The 14,908-nt window shown below is 42.8% G+C and overlaps 2 protein-coding genes across 14 annotated transcripts in view; both read left to right on the top strand.

Annotated features, from left to right (window-relative positions):
* The window catches only part of RCOR3 (REST corepressor 3), a 35,195-nt gene extending 28,531 nt beyond the window's left edge, over positions 1 to 6,664 (top strand). For 8 of the 9 annotated variants that reach the window (XM_073338970.1, XM_073338964.1, XM_073338973.1 and 5 more), the window contains 2 exons: positions 2,960 to 3,201; positions 3,633 to 6,664. In XM_073338970.1, the coding sequence (XP_073195071.1) occupies positions 2,960 to 3,201; positions 3,633 to 3,971 (581 nt within the window). In that variant the 3' untranslated portion in view covers positions 3,972 to 6,664. The remainder of the gene's footprint in view (positions 1 to 2,959; positions 3,202 to 3,632) is intronic. The other variant, XM_073338972.1, reaches the window with a different exon arrangement.
* A 3,444-nt stretch (positions 6,665 to 10,108) lies between these two features.
* Positions 10,109 to 14,908, top strand: part of TRAF5 (TNF receptor associated factor 5) — a 38,979-nt gene continuing 34,179 nt past the window's right edge. For 4 of the 5 annotated variants that reach the window (XM_073338954.1, XM_073338951.1, XM_073338950.1 and 1 more), the window contains exon 1: positions 10,109 to 10,311. The gene's annotated coding sequence lies outside the window, so the exon portion shown is untranslated. Of the gene's footprint in view, positions 10,312 to 10,598; positions 14,687 to 14,908 lie in introns of those variants that run through there. The other variant, XM_073338953.1, reaches the window with a different exon arrangement.

Genomic DNA, 14,908 nt, shown 5'->3' with positions numbered 1-14,908 from the left:
CCTATGCCAGCCAACTTGGGCTTGGGCTGCAGGGCTGTTTCATTGCCATGTAGACTTCCGGTCTGGGACTAGAGCTTCTACTTTTTGAGCTTTATTTATTTATTTCTACTTTATTGAGCTAAGACTAGGCAAGTTATCAAGCTTAATCAGTCTCCTGGGCGGAGAGGAGGAAAGCTTTAGGAAATAACTTACGGTAGTGTTTGAAACTTGATTTTGTAATGATGAGTAGTCTGTGCACCAGTTTGCAGTTATATGACCTAGAAAGCTGATAGTATACATTTATCTTGAAAGGAACTTTGTCAGTATGTTAGGTTTTCTGTGTCTCCCAATGAAGATTTAAGAGTGCTGTACTGAAGTCTTGTATAAATCAATCTCAGTAACACTATTGGATACTTACTAGTATGCTAAAAGGAATCCAAAAGGAACCCGAACCTCAGTGGTCAAATGAGAGAAATGCATTTCATTTTGTTATCCTTTTGTTCACTTACCAATTTGCAGAATTCATTAAGTAAGTCACAATGGGTCTTCTAATCATCCGTGTGAGTTAAGAGCTCATTTGTACTAGAAGCACTATGTCTGACGAACATGCTCTATGCCGACAGGAGATAGTTCTCCCATTGGCATAATAAATCCACCTCTGCAAGAGGCGGTAGCTATGTTGGCAGGAGAATCTCTCCCACTGATCTAGCGCTGTCCACACTGGCACTTAGGTAGGTATAATTTACGTTGCTCAGGAGGGTGGTGTATTCACCCCCCTGAGCGATGAAATTCTACTGAAGTAAGTGGTAGTGTGGACCTGGCCTTCTATTATGACAGGCAAAAGACTGAGTACTGGAGGGAGCATACTTTGAAAAGGTGTAGCTATATCGCTTGTCTTTCTCTCTCATCCCCTGCCATTGTCAGTGCACAGAGCACAGTGTCTTGCCCAGACTTACCCTCTTTAGAGACCCTACTGCTCCCTCTTGCACACTCTGTCTCCCTGCAGCCAGTTTGGTTTTTTTTCCCCCCTGCAGATCTCTACGGGGGGAGCAGGAGCTTACTAGTACATACGTGCAGAACCAGCCATAATTTTATTTGGCCCTTAATGGTTAAAATGGAAGCTTCAACTTAGTTTCAGCTGTAGTTGAACTATTTATTGGCACTGAATTTTCTCTTGTACATTCACTGCAGATGAACAAGACACTGCATATTAGAAGCCCTTTTTCAAAAAGAAAAGTAGAAAGAGCAAAGTCATGTCATTTTTTATCAAGTTACTAGGAGCGTACATTTCAGATTTTCTAATTTGAAATAAATAACTCTCCTTCTGTATCCTTTACCTTTCTTAAATGAGGTATTACATTTGGCATATAACTTTCTGCTATTGGGGGAGAAAATGCATGTCCTTTAAGTATTATAATGGATTCTGAATGGGTAAAGTCATCAGCAATTTTCCACATTACATAAGTCAAATCTTATTTTGCTCATGACATATGAAAGGTTCCCTAGCAGAAAGCAAAAATCATATAACTGTCTCCAGTTTATGGATTACTGTAGAGTAATTTTTATCCCAGGCTATAAAATGCAAGCAGGCCTTGTCTCTGGAGTCTGAAAGGTACAAAACTCTTGGACTCTTTGATCAAAAACGTCGTTTTTAGTATAGTAGCTAAAAGCAAAGCTTCAGAGTGCAGGAGAACATGAGGATTTTTCCCTTGAGAACAGGAAAGAGGAGAAACTTCAAGGGTTCTCATTAATGTATTTAAAGGGGAGAGACTCAAATATCTTTGTTTTTAAGAAAATGAAAACTGAATTGAGGGAGAACTGGTAAACTTCAATATTTCACTTTGAGACAACCTGATTCAGGTATTTAAAATACATGTATTTGGTTTATTTGATCTACCATTCCTTAAATAACTGACATATCAAAATTTCAGATGGAATTTTTCAGTGCTAGTACATTGTGTTGGGAGAGAGAAGCATACAGAGCCAGCCTTATTGTGTTTGAGTGGGCAAGTACATTTTTTCCACAAAATCGGGTATAACTAACTTTTTTTTGACCTACTAGTGCCAAAAGCGGTCTTAAGATTTTGGGGAGGACCAGAAATAAGTTGAGGCACTCCCAAATCAAACTGACTGATATTAAAATGAATAGAAGGGAGAAGAATTGGACTGTTCCAATTCTCCTGCATTGGGAGCCTAGGGTCTCAGCTGCTTTTGCTGAGAGCTCTTTTGCCAACACTACTTTTTTTTTTTTTTTTTTTTTTTTTTTAAGGGCAGTTGTCCCAAATAAGCCCAGTGAATATCTGCCAATTTGTCCTATATTCAGAGGGCTGTTCCCCCATTTCATAAATAGCTAAATGACAGGCTGTTAGCCTGTTCCTCTTAGGGCACAAAGGAAGTGTCAGAGCCAGGATTAGAATTCTAATGTCCTGGCTCTGCCTTGGGCTGAGTCAGTAGACTCATGCTATTGAAAATTCTGCTGCTCCTTTCAGTCAGATGCCACATGGGTTTTTGGAAAAGGAGCTAGCTTAGCATGCAGCTAGCTGGGGGAAGCCTACAAAGAAGACCTGTAACCATCAGTTGAAGCTCACAGAGTACTGTTCTCTCCCCCTCCAAAAATATCAAATGGTCTATTTCACACATCAGAGACCAGCCGTGTGTGGCTGTAGGGAGGGCCCTATCAATTACCAGGATCTTTAGAAAAATCAGTGACAAACCCTTACCCTAGTGAATAATTTATACTTTCAAGGCTATCTTTGCAAGGAAGAGTCATTGTGGCTTTTGGGAATCTTTTTGATTTGTTTGGTTTTTATTTATTTATTTATTTTAAACGGAAGCTATAGTCTACCTTCTAATGGAGAGGTTCTTAAAATTAAAGTGAGCCCTTAGCTGTAGGCCCCAAAGGCCATATTTGTATACATACTTCACAAATAGCTGTGCTTGACCGGTCCTTCACAGGTGTATTATTTACTTTGCCTTTCAGGTGTACGCAAATATGGTAAAGATTTTCAAGCTATTGCAGATGTAATTGGCAACAAGACTGTTGGCCAAGTGAAGAACTTCTTTGTAAACTACAGGCGTCGGTTTAACTTAGAGGAGGTGTTGCAGGAATGGGAAGCTGAACAAGGAACCCTGGCTTCTAATGGTGATGCTTCTACTTTAGGGGAGGACACAAAAAATACTTCTAATGTGCCATCAGGAAAGAGCACTGATGAAGAAGATGAGGTGTGTTTTGTGTATCACGTATTAGTAAGCATGAGTTGAGGAATAGCATTTAATTCAGTGAAATATAATGTAAGGTTAATCTGATTGTGATACACTAGTGTACTTGAAGGCCTGATCTTGATCTGATAAGCTTCATTGGGAACAGGACTGGGCCTCTAATAGTGAATTTCTTATGACTGTATTTACTGTTAATGAAAATTTTAAAAAAAGGAAGATACCTGATTCTAGAAAAGAGAACTGTATTGTTTCATCAATATTCTATTTTTTCGTTGCACTATTCAGCAATTTAGAGATTAAAATGCTTGGTAACTTTTGTTTTTTTCAATGTCAAAAAAAGCTTGTGCTTTCTAGATAGTGGACACTGGCAACCCAAACTGCATTTTGTTCTGGACAGTATGGCTCTTTTTACATTCCATTTTGTCTTTGTGTAGGGACAAGCCACGCAGATCACTCAGGGTTTAGGCCCTTCGCCTCCTGCACAGGCATCTGCTCCAGCAACCCCGGTAGCAACTTTGAACCAGCCTCCTCCGTTACTTCGTCCAACACTTCCGGCTGCTCCTGCTCTCCATCGTCAGCCTCCACCACTTCAGCAACAGGCTCGATTTATTCAGCCAAGACCAACCCTAAACCAGCCCCCACCACCACTTATCCGCCCAGCTAATTCTATGCCTCCTCGTCTAAATCCAAGGCCGGTATTATCCACAGTCAGTGGCCAACAGCCACCCTCACTTATTGGAATTCAGACAGAATCACAGTCCACTCTGCACTAAAGAAGTGAAATAGGTCAGAACTATCATAACTCCTTCGATAAAATTTTATCAGTGTCCACTTTTCTCAAATAATGAAGGGGAGAAAAGAGCAAGCCTTCCAAGGTATTGTGAAGCAGTTTTACACAGAGAAGCAAGCTAATAATCTTAGCAGTGGAACCACAGGAACGACCATCTATAGAAAAGAATCTTCTGTGCAGAAGACTTGTACAGCAAAACAATGCCTACAGTTCAGCCCTCATCCATACAAATAACTGTTGAAGGAAGCTAATCTCTTTAGCAAATAAATGTTCTGTGCACCAAGGTTTTGTTTAACTGATTTTTTTACTCTATTTATTTTATTAAAGTTCTTTATATTGAAACATCTTAGTACAGGGATGCAAAGAGTCTGGCAGATTTAGGAACTGTGACAACTCCTTAACTGACAGTAGAAATAAATGTGAGGGATTATTTTTATGTTTTCCTATGTTAGGAGTGTAAGAATCAATAGTTAGCCTGCAGTTCAGATATACAATAGAAGTATTTCATGCACTTTTAAACTATAGACTTTTTTTATAGCTTTCTCAAAACAGACTTTACTTTCTTTAAAATACTTTCTCATTAAATACTCCTTTTGAAAGAGTAATCTGAAGATCTGCTCAGCTGTTGTACCAAAAGTGTTAAATCTAGCAATGTGTTCGAATCTTATAAACCCTCTGATACCAGGCTTCTGATTTCCTAGTGCAAAATTGTAGGAAGTGGATGTGCCAGCAACTTCCAGGTCCAAGGAGATGATGAAAAACACCAGTAATGACCACTATTTTAATGTGGCTACTCCACTTATTACACTTACAGTTGCAGTACAGTGGTTTTTAATCCCTTTGTAAATGGTCATATCTAGAGTTACATACTCTGTATTATTGCTCTTTACCTAAAGCTTTAACTAAAATACTGGTAATGCCAATTAGCAGGGAGTGTGTCCTCAAATGTTATGACGGTGGGACTATGTGAAACAACTTAATTTCAGAGAAGGCTAAATGGTTATCTCAGATTTCCCTTCCCCCATCTGGGTTGTTTTTTTTGTTTTGTTTTGTTTTGTTTTAGTTGTATTAAATCAAATACAAAACAATTAAATAGTAATGCAGGTCTGCATTTGGTGTTTATTGATCCTTCTAAATTTTTTTTGGTTAGGAGTTGGGGGACTTCACTGGAGAAACTAAATTATCTGAAATTATAATTTGTGTCTTCAGTGACAAAAAGGTAAAATGTGAAATTGTAAGTTTGTCAGTTCTCCTAAAAAAAACTTAGGCCAGAAACTTGGGTAAGGAAGCGTTTTTAAAGTTACTGTTATCAAATTGTTTGGGAACCAGTGTGGACTGGGTCAAGCTATGGAAAAGTGTTTGCTTTTAAAACACTGTGTCCTGCACCCATATTGACCACCACACTGTTCTAGAAGCTCTTTTAGCTGGAACAGTGTTTGAATATTTTAAGTGTAATTTCATAACTCTCTGTTCTAGGCCTAATATAGACTGGCCTTAAAAATAAACTGGATCTTCAGTTTGAATTTGGAATTTACAATCCTCAGTCTCCTACAGATTCAGTGGTTCTGATGTTTTACGGTTTAACAGTTTTGCTGAAATCTTGTATCTGTGCAAAGGGAAGTTCTTGTAGAAGCCTTTTACCTACTACATTTGTAACTTTAATATTAAAATCAGACGTGTAGCCTTAATTATGGTTACAATGTCAACCCTACATAAAAACACATTTCAGAAATGGTAAATTTAGGAGACTTTGTTTTTTGAAACATCTGTCTCTGCTAATGTTCTTAGCTCTAAGTACAGAAGTCCCTTTTGGGGGTTTTCTTTCACACCAAAATTAGATTCCCAGCCACTACATGGACATTAGATAGTGGCTGTTCCAGAAAGAAAAGCAGCATTATAAAACCATGAAGAGTTCTTCGTGATCATTGGAACTTTTGTTTTGGGGGTCAAAAGGGTCCCTCAGACAACTACATGAAGTCTGGCTGACCTCCAGACTTTCAGGCTGACAAGAACCCTGTCTTGTGCATTTTGACATAACTGTTTAAATAAATATCTAATTTTAATTGTTACCTAAGTAGAATGCATCTTTCAGTATTTTTTTAAGTATTGATATCAAGTCTCCCTGGTGTGTGTACTGTACCTTTGCTAATTTTTGTCTTGTCTATTGTCAATAGAATTTCAGTATGCAAAATGTTGGGTGTTGCAGTACAGTTGGACACCACTGACTGCTATCAACTGTTCAGTACATTGTAATTCAATTTAATCCTGTTTAAATATTCTGTAACTGGGCAAAGGTGCTGTATTTGGGGGGCAAGGGTGTAGTGTACTTTAGTTTACGTACACTGTGGCACACAGGAGGGAAACCTTAGCAGTTGTAGTACTAAAAACATGTACATAGCAAGATGTCCTTTTTATTGTGTGCTTTGCAGAATATGTGCATACAGTTTGCACGTCTTGTTTTGGGGGTGGGAGTTTGTTTTTTAAACAGTGTTTTTGCCTGGAAGAGTGATATGCTTGCTGCTTAATCAAAGGATTAAAGTTTTAAAGGAATCTGTGTCTTCTATTTTTATGTACCTTGTAATGGTCTGAAATTTTAGGGCCCTTATACTGTGATTATCTTCTAAATTCACTTATATTTTTTTAATAATTAGAAATAAAATTATACAATGGTGTTAATTTCAGTGGAGATTTTGTTTTTGCCATACCACTAATCTCCTGGTTTTGTCTTTTTATAACTAGTTCAGGAAATGAACTCAACTAATTTTCAGGTTGTCTTAATTTTGTTACTTTTAAGAAATATAAAATGATTGCACACCTTTTATTAAGTTTGGCAGAGAAAGTGTATCCTACATTGTTCAGAAACAATATAACTTTACAGCTCTTCTTTTGTATTGTTTATTTTCAGTTAATAAAGAAATCTAAACAGCGACTACTCAAAATGAATGGGAAAATTAAAAGTGCAAGGTCTGATCTGGACAAAGTGTTTCTAGGTTCAATAATCTGATGCACAGAAATGGAATATGGAGGCACACAAAGTTCCAGTCTTAGTTGTTCAGCTTTAAATGACATTGATTATGAATTGGAACATTACCTTTTGGTACTATAAAAAGTGTCCATAGCACTTCTAAGACAGTTCCTACTTGGAAGAATTTACAGTCCATATAAAGTAAAACATGGAACAACTGTTACATTATGGGGGAGGCTAGATGGACACAGTGACATTGCAACTGTAAGAGGGACTCTGGGGAAAAAAGTGTGGCTTGCGTATAAAGGTGACTAGTATGGGCTTGTGTGTCTTGCTTGCAAAGGAGAGGAAGCAGCTTGAAAGAAGGTGTGAAGCTCAGAGAAAGAAATGAAGGGAGTAATAAGAGGAATAGGTTGTGCTTGTGATAAGGGAAAGGCAGGGATCTTCAGAATGTGTTAAACTGGAAAACCAATGAAGGGATTTGAGGGATTGCTCTGAAATCTTAAAAAAAAAAAAATGAATAAAGAGCAAATAGCCCTTTAAAATAAATCACTAGTGTGCAAAATGAGCATTTTATTATTTTAATGTAAAAATTGGGTAACTTTAAGTGTAGTTAAACTACAAATTCTTATTCTGAAACTGAAAATTGGTAAGAGTAAGAGCTGAATCTCTGGTTTGTAAAAGTAGTTACAGGATGTTATGATAAAGACACTTGTCTTCAGAGAGCAGGACAGTAAGTGAAGGGTAATGGACAAACAAGTTCAATATAATTATGGTCCTGCTAAAATTATTTATAGACTGGTATAAATTAATATGAATCTTTGATTTTTTTAAATGGAGAGAAGAATGGGAAGCTAGGTTTAAGTGCTTTACAAGGAATACTATTAAAGGGATATTGAAGTGCATGGAAGTTACTTGCACAGCTCTTAGGACACTATCAGAGTTGATGATGACTCTAAAATTGAACCTGCCTTTTAAAAAAAATATTTTCTCCTGTTGTGTTTTTTACTAAATGTTCCTTAAATTAAGCTTTTCATGGCAATAAGCAATATCTTCATAAATGATCTGGAGGATGGTGTGGATTGCACCCTCAGCAAGTTTGCAGATCACACTAAACTGGGAGGAGAGGTAGATACGCTGGAGGGTAGGGATAGGATACAGAGGGACCTAGACAAATCAGAGGATTGGGCCAAAAGAAATCTGATGAGGTTCAACAAGGACAAGTGCAGAGTCCTGCACTTAGGACAGAAGAATCCAATGCTCCGCTACAGACTAGGGACCGAATGGCTTGGCAGCAGTTCTGCAGAAAAGGATCTAGGGGTTACAGTGGATGAGAAGCCGGATATGAGTCAACAGTGTGCCCTTGTTGCCAAGAAGGCCAATGGCATTTTGGGATGTATACATAAGGGCATTGCCAGCAGATCGAGGGACGTGATCGTTCCCCTCTATTCGACACTGGTGAGGCCTCATCTGGAGTACTATATCCAGTTTTGGGCCCCACACTACAAGAAGGATGTGGAAAAATTGAAGAGAGTCCAGCGGAGGGCAACAAAAATTATTAGGGGACTGGAACACATGAGTTATGAGGAGAGGCGGAGGGAACTGGGATTATTTAGTCTGCAGAAGAGAAGAATGAGGCGGGATTTGATAGTTGCTTTCAACTACCTGAAAGGGGGTTCCAGAGAGGATGGTTCTAGACTATTCTCAGTGGTAGAAGAGGACAGGACAAGGATGGTCTCAAGTTGCAGTGGGGGAGGTTTAGGTTGGATATTAGGAAAAACTTTCACTAGGAGGGTGGTGAAACACTGGAATGCGTTACCTAGGGTGGTGGTGGAATCCCCTTCCTTAGAAGTTTTTAAGGTCAGGCTTGACAAAGCCCTGGCTGGGATGATTAATTGGGGATCAGTCCTGCTTTGAGCAGGGGGTTGGACTAGATGACCTCCTGAGGTCCCTTCCACCCCTGATATTCTATGATTCTATGGAAGCGCTTTGAAGAGCTTGCTTCCTCAGTACCATTCTCCACCAGCAAGGATGCTTAACTTCAGATTGCTAAAGTCACTTTCAATGTTTTGCATGCCTGAGAACTACTATGAGATTCAGGACAATAATTAATTTTGCTACTTCCTTTAGCAGGTAACTTGCTTTAGCCTTTGCAGGGGAATCAGCTTGGTCTGATGGCGCTTTTCCATTGCTATGTACTATTATCCTGTTGTCTTTCATTCAAATCTGCCAAAGTGTTTCACAAATCTTAAAACTATGTCTATATGTATGCTGGGTGCACTTCAGCACTGAAAAGCAGCCACTTCTGGAAGAGAAGTGAACGTTCTCTAAACAGCACATAACAAAAGTAGACTAGTAGTGGATTTAATTTAATTAGGAAATGTGTGGTGGTGTCATTTCTGCATTGTACTATTTATGAAGACATACCACTGACTGACTTCTGAAATGTACAATTTTTTTTTTAAGTGGGTGGGTGTCTGGCTCTGTCTATAAAATCATAGGCGCTACATGGTACCAGTGTTTAGCATTACTGTTTGTTGTGTTCCATGTAGCCAGTTGCATTTTGGAAATGGGTAATATTTTCTATTTATTTCATAAGACTATTTGAAATTTTGGCCTGGTGGCTTCAGTGACTTAACAGGTGTGTAATTTTTACACGGGCCTAGTCCCCTGAGACTACCGTGAATAAAGTTACAATCATATTTAAGCTTTTGCAGAAATGGGGCCTTAACTAGGCCCCACTCATGCACTTGCATAATTGAAGACACTTGCCCGTTGTTTCTCGCTCTGCCCGGCGATGTACAGCATGAGCTGTTGCTGCTCGTAGCCCGGCTCTTAGCCGCGCCCGCAGCTGCGGCGTGGGGTGATGCCGGAGACTCAGCGCGCAGAGAGCTGCCGGGGGCTTGGCTTTTCCCTGCACCCTCCAGCGGCTGTGGGGCTGCACCCGTCCGTGCAGGGACAACGCTGCCAGCGCCTCCGGCGGACGAGGCTAGAGACGAGCCACAGCTCGCGGAGGGGTAGGGAACAAAGCCACAATGAGCCGTAGCCACGAGGTTGCTTAGTAAATGATGGCCGGACCCTGCAAACCCCACCCCGCTGGTGGCCCGCCCCTCTCTGGGAGAGCTGAGCCGAGCCCCGCTGTGCCCCTCTCTCTCCCCACCCCCGAGGCAGCAGGGCGCGCAGTTGCCGTGAAATCGAAAGCAGCGAGTCGCAGCCAGCGCTTCCCATCGCCGCGCCCGAGCCTCGCCGCGCCCTGTGCTGCCTCCCTGCGGACGGGGCCGGGCTCGGGCTCGGGCTCGGGCTGCCGAGCCAGCCCGGCTGGCGGGAAAGTTTGCCGAGCCGGACCCGGCTGCTGCCGGTGAGTAGCGCGCCAGCTGGCCCAGGCGGGCGGGGGTGGGAGGGGCAGCAGCCCCGCAGCTCGGCCCCTGCGACCCGGGGCACGCTGAGAACAAAGCCCGGCCGCACTGACAGCTCCGCCCCGCGTGCGAGGCGAGCCCTGTCTCCGCGGGGCCGGGGCGCCAGCTGCAGAGGCGGCGGGCTGGGCTGGGCTGGGCTGGGCTGGCTGCCAGGGGCCGCCTCCGTGCCGCTCGCTCTCGCGCGGGGCTTGGGCCGAGGCGTTATGGGTCTTTGTGTCTGGCTCCGCAGCCCGGTCTTTGCAGCCCGCAGGGGGAGGCAGGCGCGGCGCAGCGCACCGGCGCCGGGAAATGCAAAAGTTCAGCTTCTCGTAGCAACGCTCCCGCGCCCGCCTGCTGCGGGGTGTGCGCCCTGCGGGGGAGGCCCGGCCGGGGCGAGCCCGGCTGGCCGCCTGGGAGCATCGAACCCCTCGGGGGCCGCCGGCGCCGCCCTTCCACGCCTCGGAGTCCCACTGCAAGTCACCGAGCGCGTGGGCTGCACCGGGTTTGCGGAACTGGCCTTTTGCGTGCTTGGAAGTACCCGTTATTTCTTCTTCCCTATAGCCAGGGCTGGGAATTGGCTCGGTTCGAGCTCCCCTAACGCCCGGCAGCAGGTGTCCCTGTCTGCTGGCGGGAAACGCGGGCAGGAAATGCCTCTGTTTCCGGAAGGTCTGAGCCACACAAAACTGGAAACCTTTTGAACTTATTGTGACCTCAACTCTGGTACCGTTCTGTTGTTTTAAAAGAATCATTTGGAGTAATGCCTAGTTACTTTCTGGTAGGGCTCAAGCCCCTCTGAGGGAGTGAATTAGGGTCAGGGTTGCTGGGTTGAGACAGCCCAGTGTGGGTACAGGGCCCTTCGTCTTAGATTAAATTAACACACACGTGCACCCTTATTTAAGTAGGCAAAATTTTCCTTGCAACAATATTCACTGGCTCCGGTTTTGTGGTGTGTGCACTCCCTAAGTCCTAACAGCTGCCAAAGCAGCAGCTTCCTATTGGATTGTCAGTCATTCTTTAATATAGCTAAGCCACTAAATGCTCTCTAAAACACCTTTCTAAGTGCTTTCCTCCTTTATTATGAATTTAGATGTAGCACTTATAACACTTTACAAGTTTCTTTTTAGTGTGACAAGGTCAATTTAAAGAACCTGAACACAGATAATACACTATAGAGTTCTTTATCTTCTCTCTCTTTGTGTTTATAAGACCCTCATCACCACAGTATATGATTTCCTTTTTATTTATAAAAGCATAAATAAGCACCCGTTTCCTGTGTTAAATTACGTCAGGGCACCTCTAACGTCATAAATTTCTCTTACCACCCTAATGAATAAGTACCAGCCAACAAAATAGAAGATCCCCAGGGCAGGTATAATACCTCCCCTTTAACACTTAGTGCACCTCCTTCCCTCCTAATGCTCAACTGAAAATGTGGGTGTTTTGTAGCATGCCCTGAAGGTTAACAGATCTGGATTCTGGCCAATGAGAGGTGGAGAGCAAATTCAAAAGTGGAGGAACTCTCTTGACAAATGCCTTTTTAGCAGCTCTGACCTTTTTAAATTGTAGAGAAGCTTACTGCATTGTATTATGCAATGAGGGATGTGATTGTACTTGATTAAAGATGTGCAAGGGATGTGTTGACTTGTGAGGCACGAGGCTTTGATCATGTAAAGTACAGTCAGCCATCTGAGAACTGGCAGAAAGGAGCACTAATATTACTGCGTTTATTGAAGCTTGTACTACTTTGCTTTTTGTTCATGTGGCTGGTGCTTCCTGGCATCAGCCAGTACCATTTTTCCTTTCATAACTTCCTCTTACACGTGCGGTGAACGAAAGGTTGCAGTGCTTTGTTTACTAAGAAATAGTTCTGTCAAGGAATTCAGGTCAGTGGGGGGCTCTAGGCTGGGAACAGTAATATACACTTCTATTTTTAAACCATTCTATTTGAAGGCCTAAGAGCACAGCACTGTACAAAAATGAACAAATAAGCAGAAAACTTCAGCTGTTCCGTCACTTTATGGTACTGGAGGCACTGGCCTATATAAATATCTTGTTTGCATTTGTATTTTTTTTTCCTGGGGACTTCTTTGCACAGTTCCTCTATGATTTGAGCTGATTAGCACTCTTAGTGGGGCACATGGTATGCTGACTCTGAAATGATCCCTAGAGCAACTGACCCCTCTGTCCAGTGGACTTAAAAACACAAGATGAAAAGAATTATCCAGTTTGAGAGTAGAGAAGTAGGAGGCAGATCTGGGTCTGTACTCAGTTTTACTACCTACTGACTGGATGACCTTGGCAAATCATTGTGGTACATAGACCCCAGTCCTGCAAAGACTTAAGCATATGCTGAATTCTGTGCAATGTGGGCCCAGTTAACTTCATGGGGACACTCATAGTATGTTACGTTAAATGTATGCTTAAGTTTTTCCTTGTGTGTGTTCCTTACCTCACTTGGGTGCTGTAAGATTAAGTTCATTAATTGTAAATTGCATTGAGATCATTTAGTGGAAGGTAGTGTAGAAATGCAAAAACCCCTAGTGACTACATAAACCACAAGGAGAAGAGCAACCTACAAACAAATTTCATCCAACTCAGTCATTATAAAATACAAACACCCAGTCATATTGCATTTTTCAGTCTTTGCTATTTTGGGACCTATTCTGGTTTAAGATACAAAGTTACCCTTGTAGAAGTTTGGGATAACTGGACTTGTGCCTAAAGAGCCAGGTTATGGCTCCTAATAATAGATCAAAGAATAATTATAAGCTATTGTTTACTATTCCCTTAAGTATAATAGCTATGTCTCGCAACTACTTAAATCAGAAATGTAATGGATGACAATACAAATGTGGGCTGCTTGCTATTGTCTGTGAAATCCACCTCTATTTATCTCATCCATGACCACTGTCCTCCGACTCTGTATTACGGCTTTTCTTCCTCCCTCAAGTACCCAGTGGTCGTAACTCCATGTGGACCATGTCTGTGCTGTGCCCAGGGCCGGCCAGAGGTGGTCACTCAAGAAAGAAGCCAGATGTAGGATCTTCCTTCCCAATGAGTAGAGCTCTGCACGGACACAACATTTGTATCAGCATCCGATCTGCAAAAACGATATAGGTGGATTTGCAGGGCTCTACCACTGAGAGAGGGGTTGGTAAGGCCACTGTATCTAAACCGGTAGTTTTCAACCTATTTATCATTGTGGGCCGCATGTGCATTACGTGGGCCACAGGTTGAGAACCACAGTGTGCCACCTCCCCTCCCTGCAAAAATCCCCCACAGTCCCCTATGCCCAGTGTCCCCCACCCAGAGACCCCTCCAGAGAGCGGGGCCAGGAGCAGAGTCCTGGGTGCAAGGCTGGGCAGCAGCCGGATCTGTCTCGGGACCCGGACCCCTGGCACCTGGCCAGGAGCGGAGCGCCCGGCGTGAGCCGGCAGCCAGGACCTGAGGCGCGGGGCCAGGAGCGGGGCCCCACCTAAAATCTGGGAGTGCTGCAGCATCCCCCACCCCCTCACTGCTCAGAGCCCGCACCACAAACCTGCCCAGAGACCCACTCTCCTGCCTCCCTGGGGCACTTACCAGCCCTCTGCTGGCAGGAGCGCTCATGCAGGCTGCCAGACGCTGTCTCCCCCTCAGCCAGCCCCCTTTCAGATTAGAGCCACAAATTTTGAATTTTTTTTAGTACAAAGCTGGGCTGCAGCTGTGTGCTAATTGGACTGTGGGTTTAGAACTGTTGATCTAAATGTTAAGTCCCCTGAAGTACAAAACAGTAAAGCTGCCTCCACAGAGTGTCTCTGTCCCTGCTCCACAGTCTGCAGAAAGGATTCGTTCCCCTTCTCCCAGCAGAGGTCCCTGGTGCCCAGTCAAATGGCTTGTGCTGGCTGCTAAGGAGAGGGCTTTGTTCAAAACAGCTGGCTTGCATTTGCTCTGTAAATGATTGATAGTAAAATTATAGCCCTCTAATCATACAGGATGTATGTTTAATAAGAAAGCATATTTGTTTAACATCCTTCTCTGTTTACCATGCACAGTATTTTGAAGATTGTTTTTTTTTAAGCTAATATTTCCCCTTTATTTTAAGAGCAGCCAATCTTCGGTGTCACCACTGCTGCCAGTAGCGATTTCAGATGGTCGCTGAAAATCACTTCTGCTCTCAGACATTTGATAGTCTCTTACTGCTAAAAGTTCAGTCTTATTTCTTAATCACGTCAGACATAGTGGTGTGACTGAATAAGAAAGAGGGCTCATGAAGGAGGAGTGATCTGAGAGCCATGCATCCGATGAAGTGAGCTGTAGCTCACGAAAGCTTATTCTCAAATGAATTTGTTAGTCTCTAAGGTGCCGTGAGTACTCCTTTTATTAATAATGTAATTGAGCATGGGAGGGGGGGCAACCTTTTGTGAGGGTGAATTAAGATAAGAGTTTAACTTTTATTGTAGTAAGTCAAATGAATAAGCGGAGTTGATTCTGGGGTTTCTATTCACATGCTGATTAAAAGAGTCCTTTCAGGACAAATCAAATTGCCAAGAGTGGTGAAAATTTAAAAACAAAAATCTTTTA

The sequence above is a fragment of the Lepidochelys kempii genome, chromosome 3 (genome assembly GCF_965140265.1).
Source record: "Lepidochelys kempii isolate rLepKem1 chromosome 3, rLepKem1.hap2, whole genome shotgun sequence".
In the NCBI taxonomy this organism is placed as follows: domain Eukaryota; kingdom Metazoa; phylum Chordata; order Testudines; family Cheloniidae; genus Lepidochelys; species Lepidochelys kempii.
This window is presented reverse-complemented; position numbering and strand designations above follow the sequence as displayed.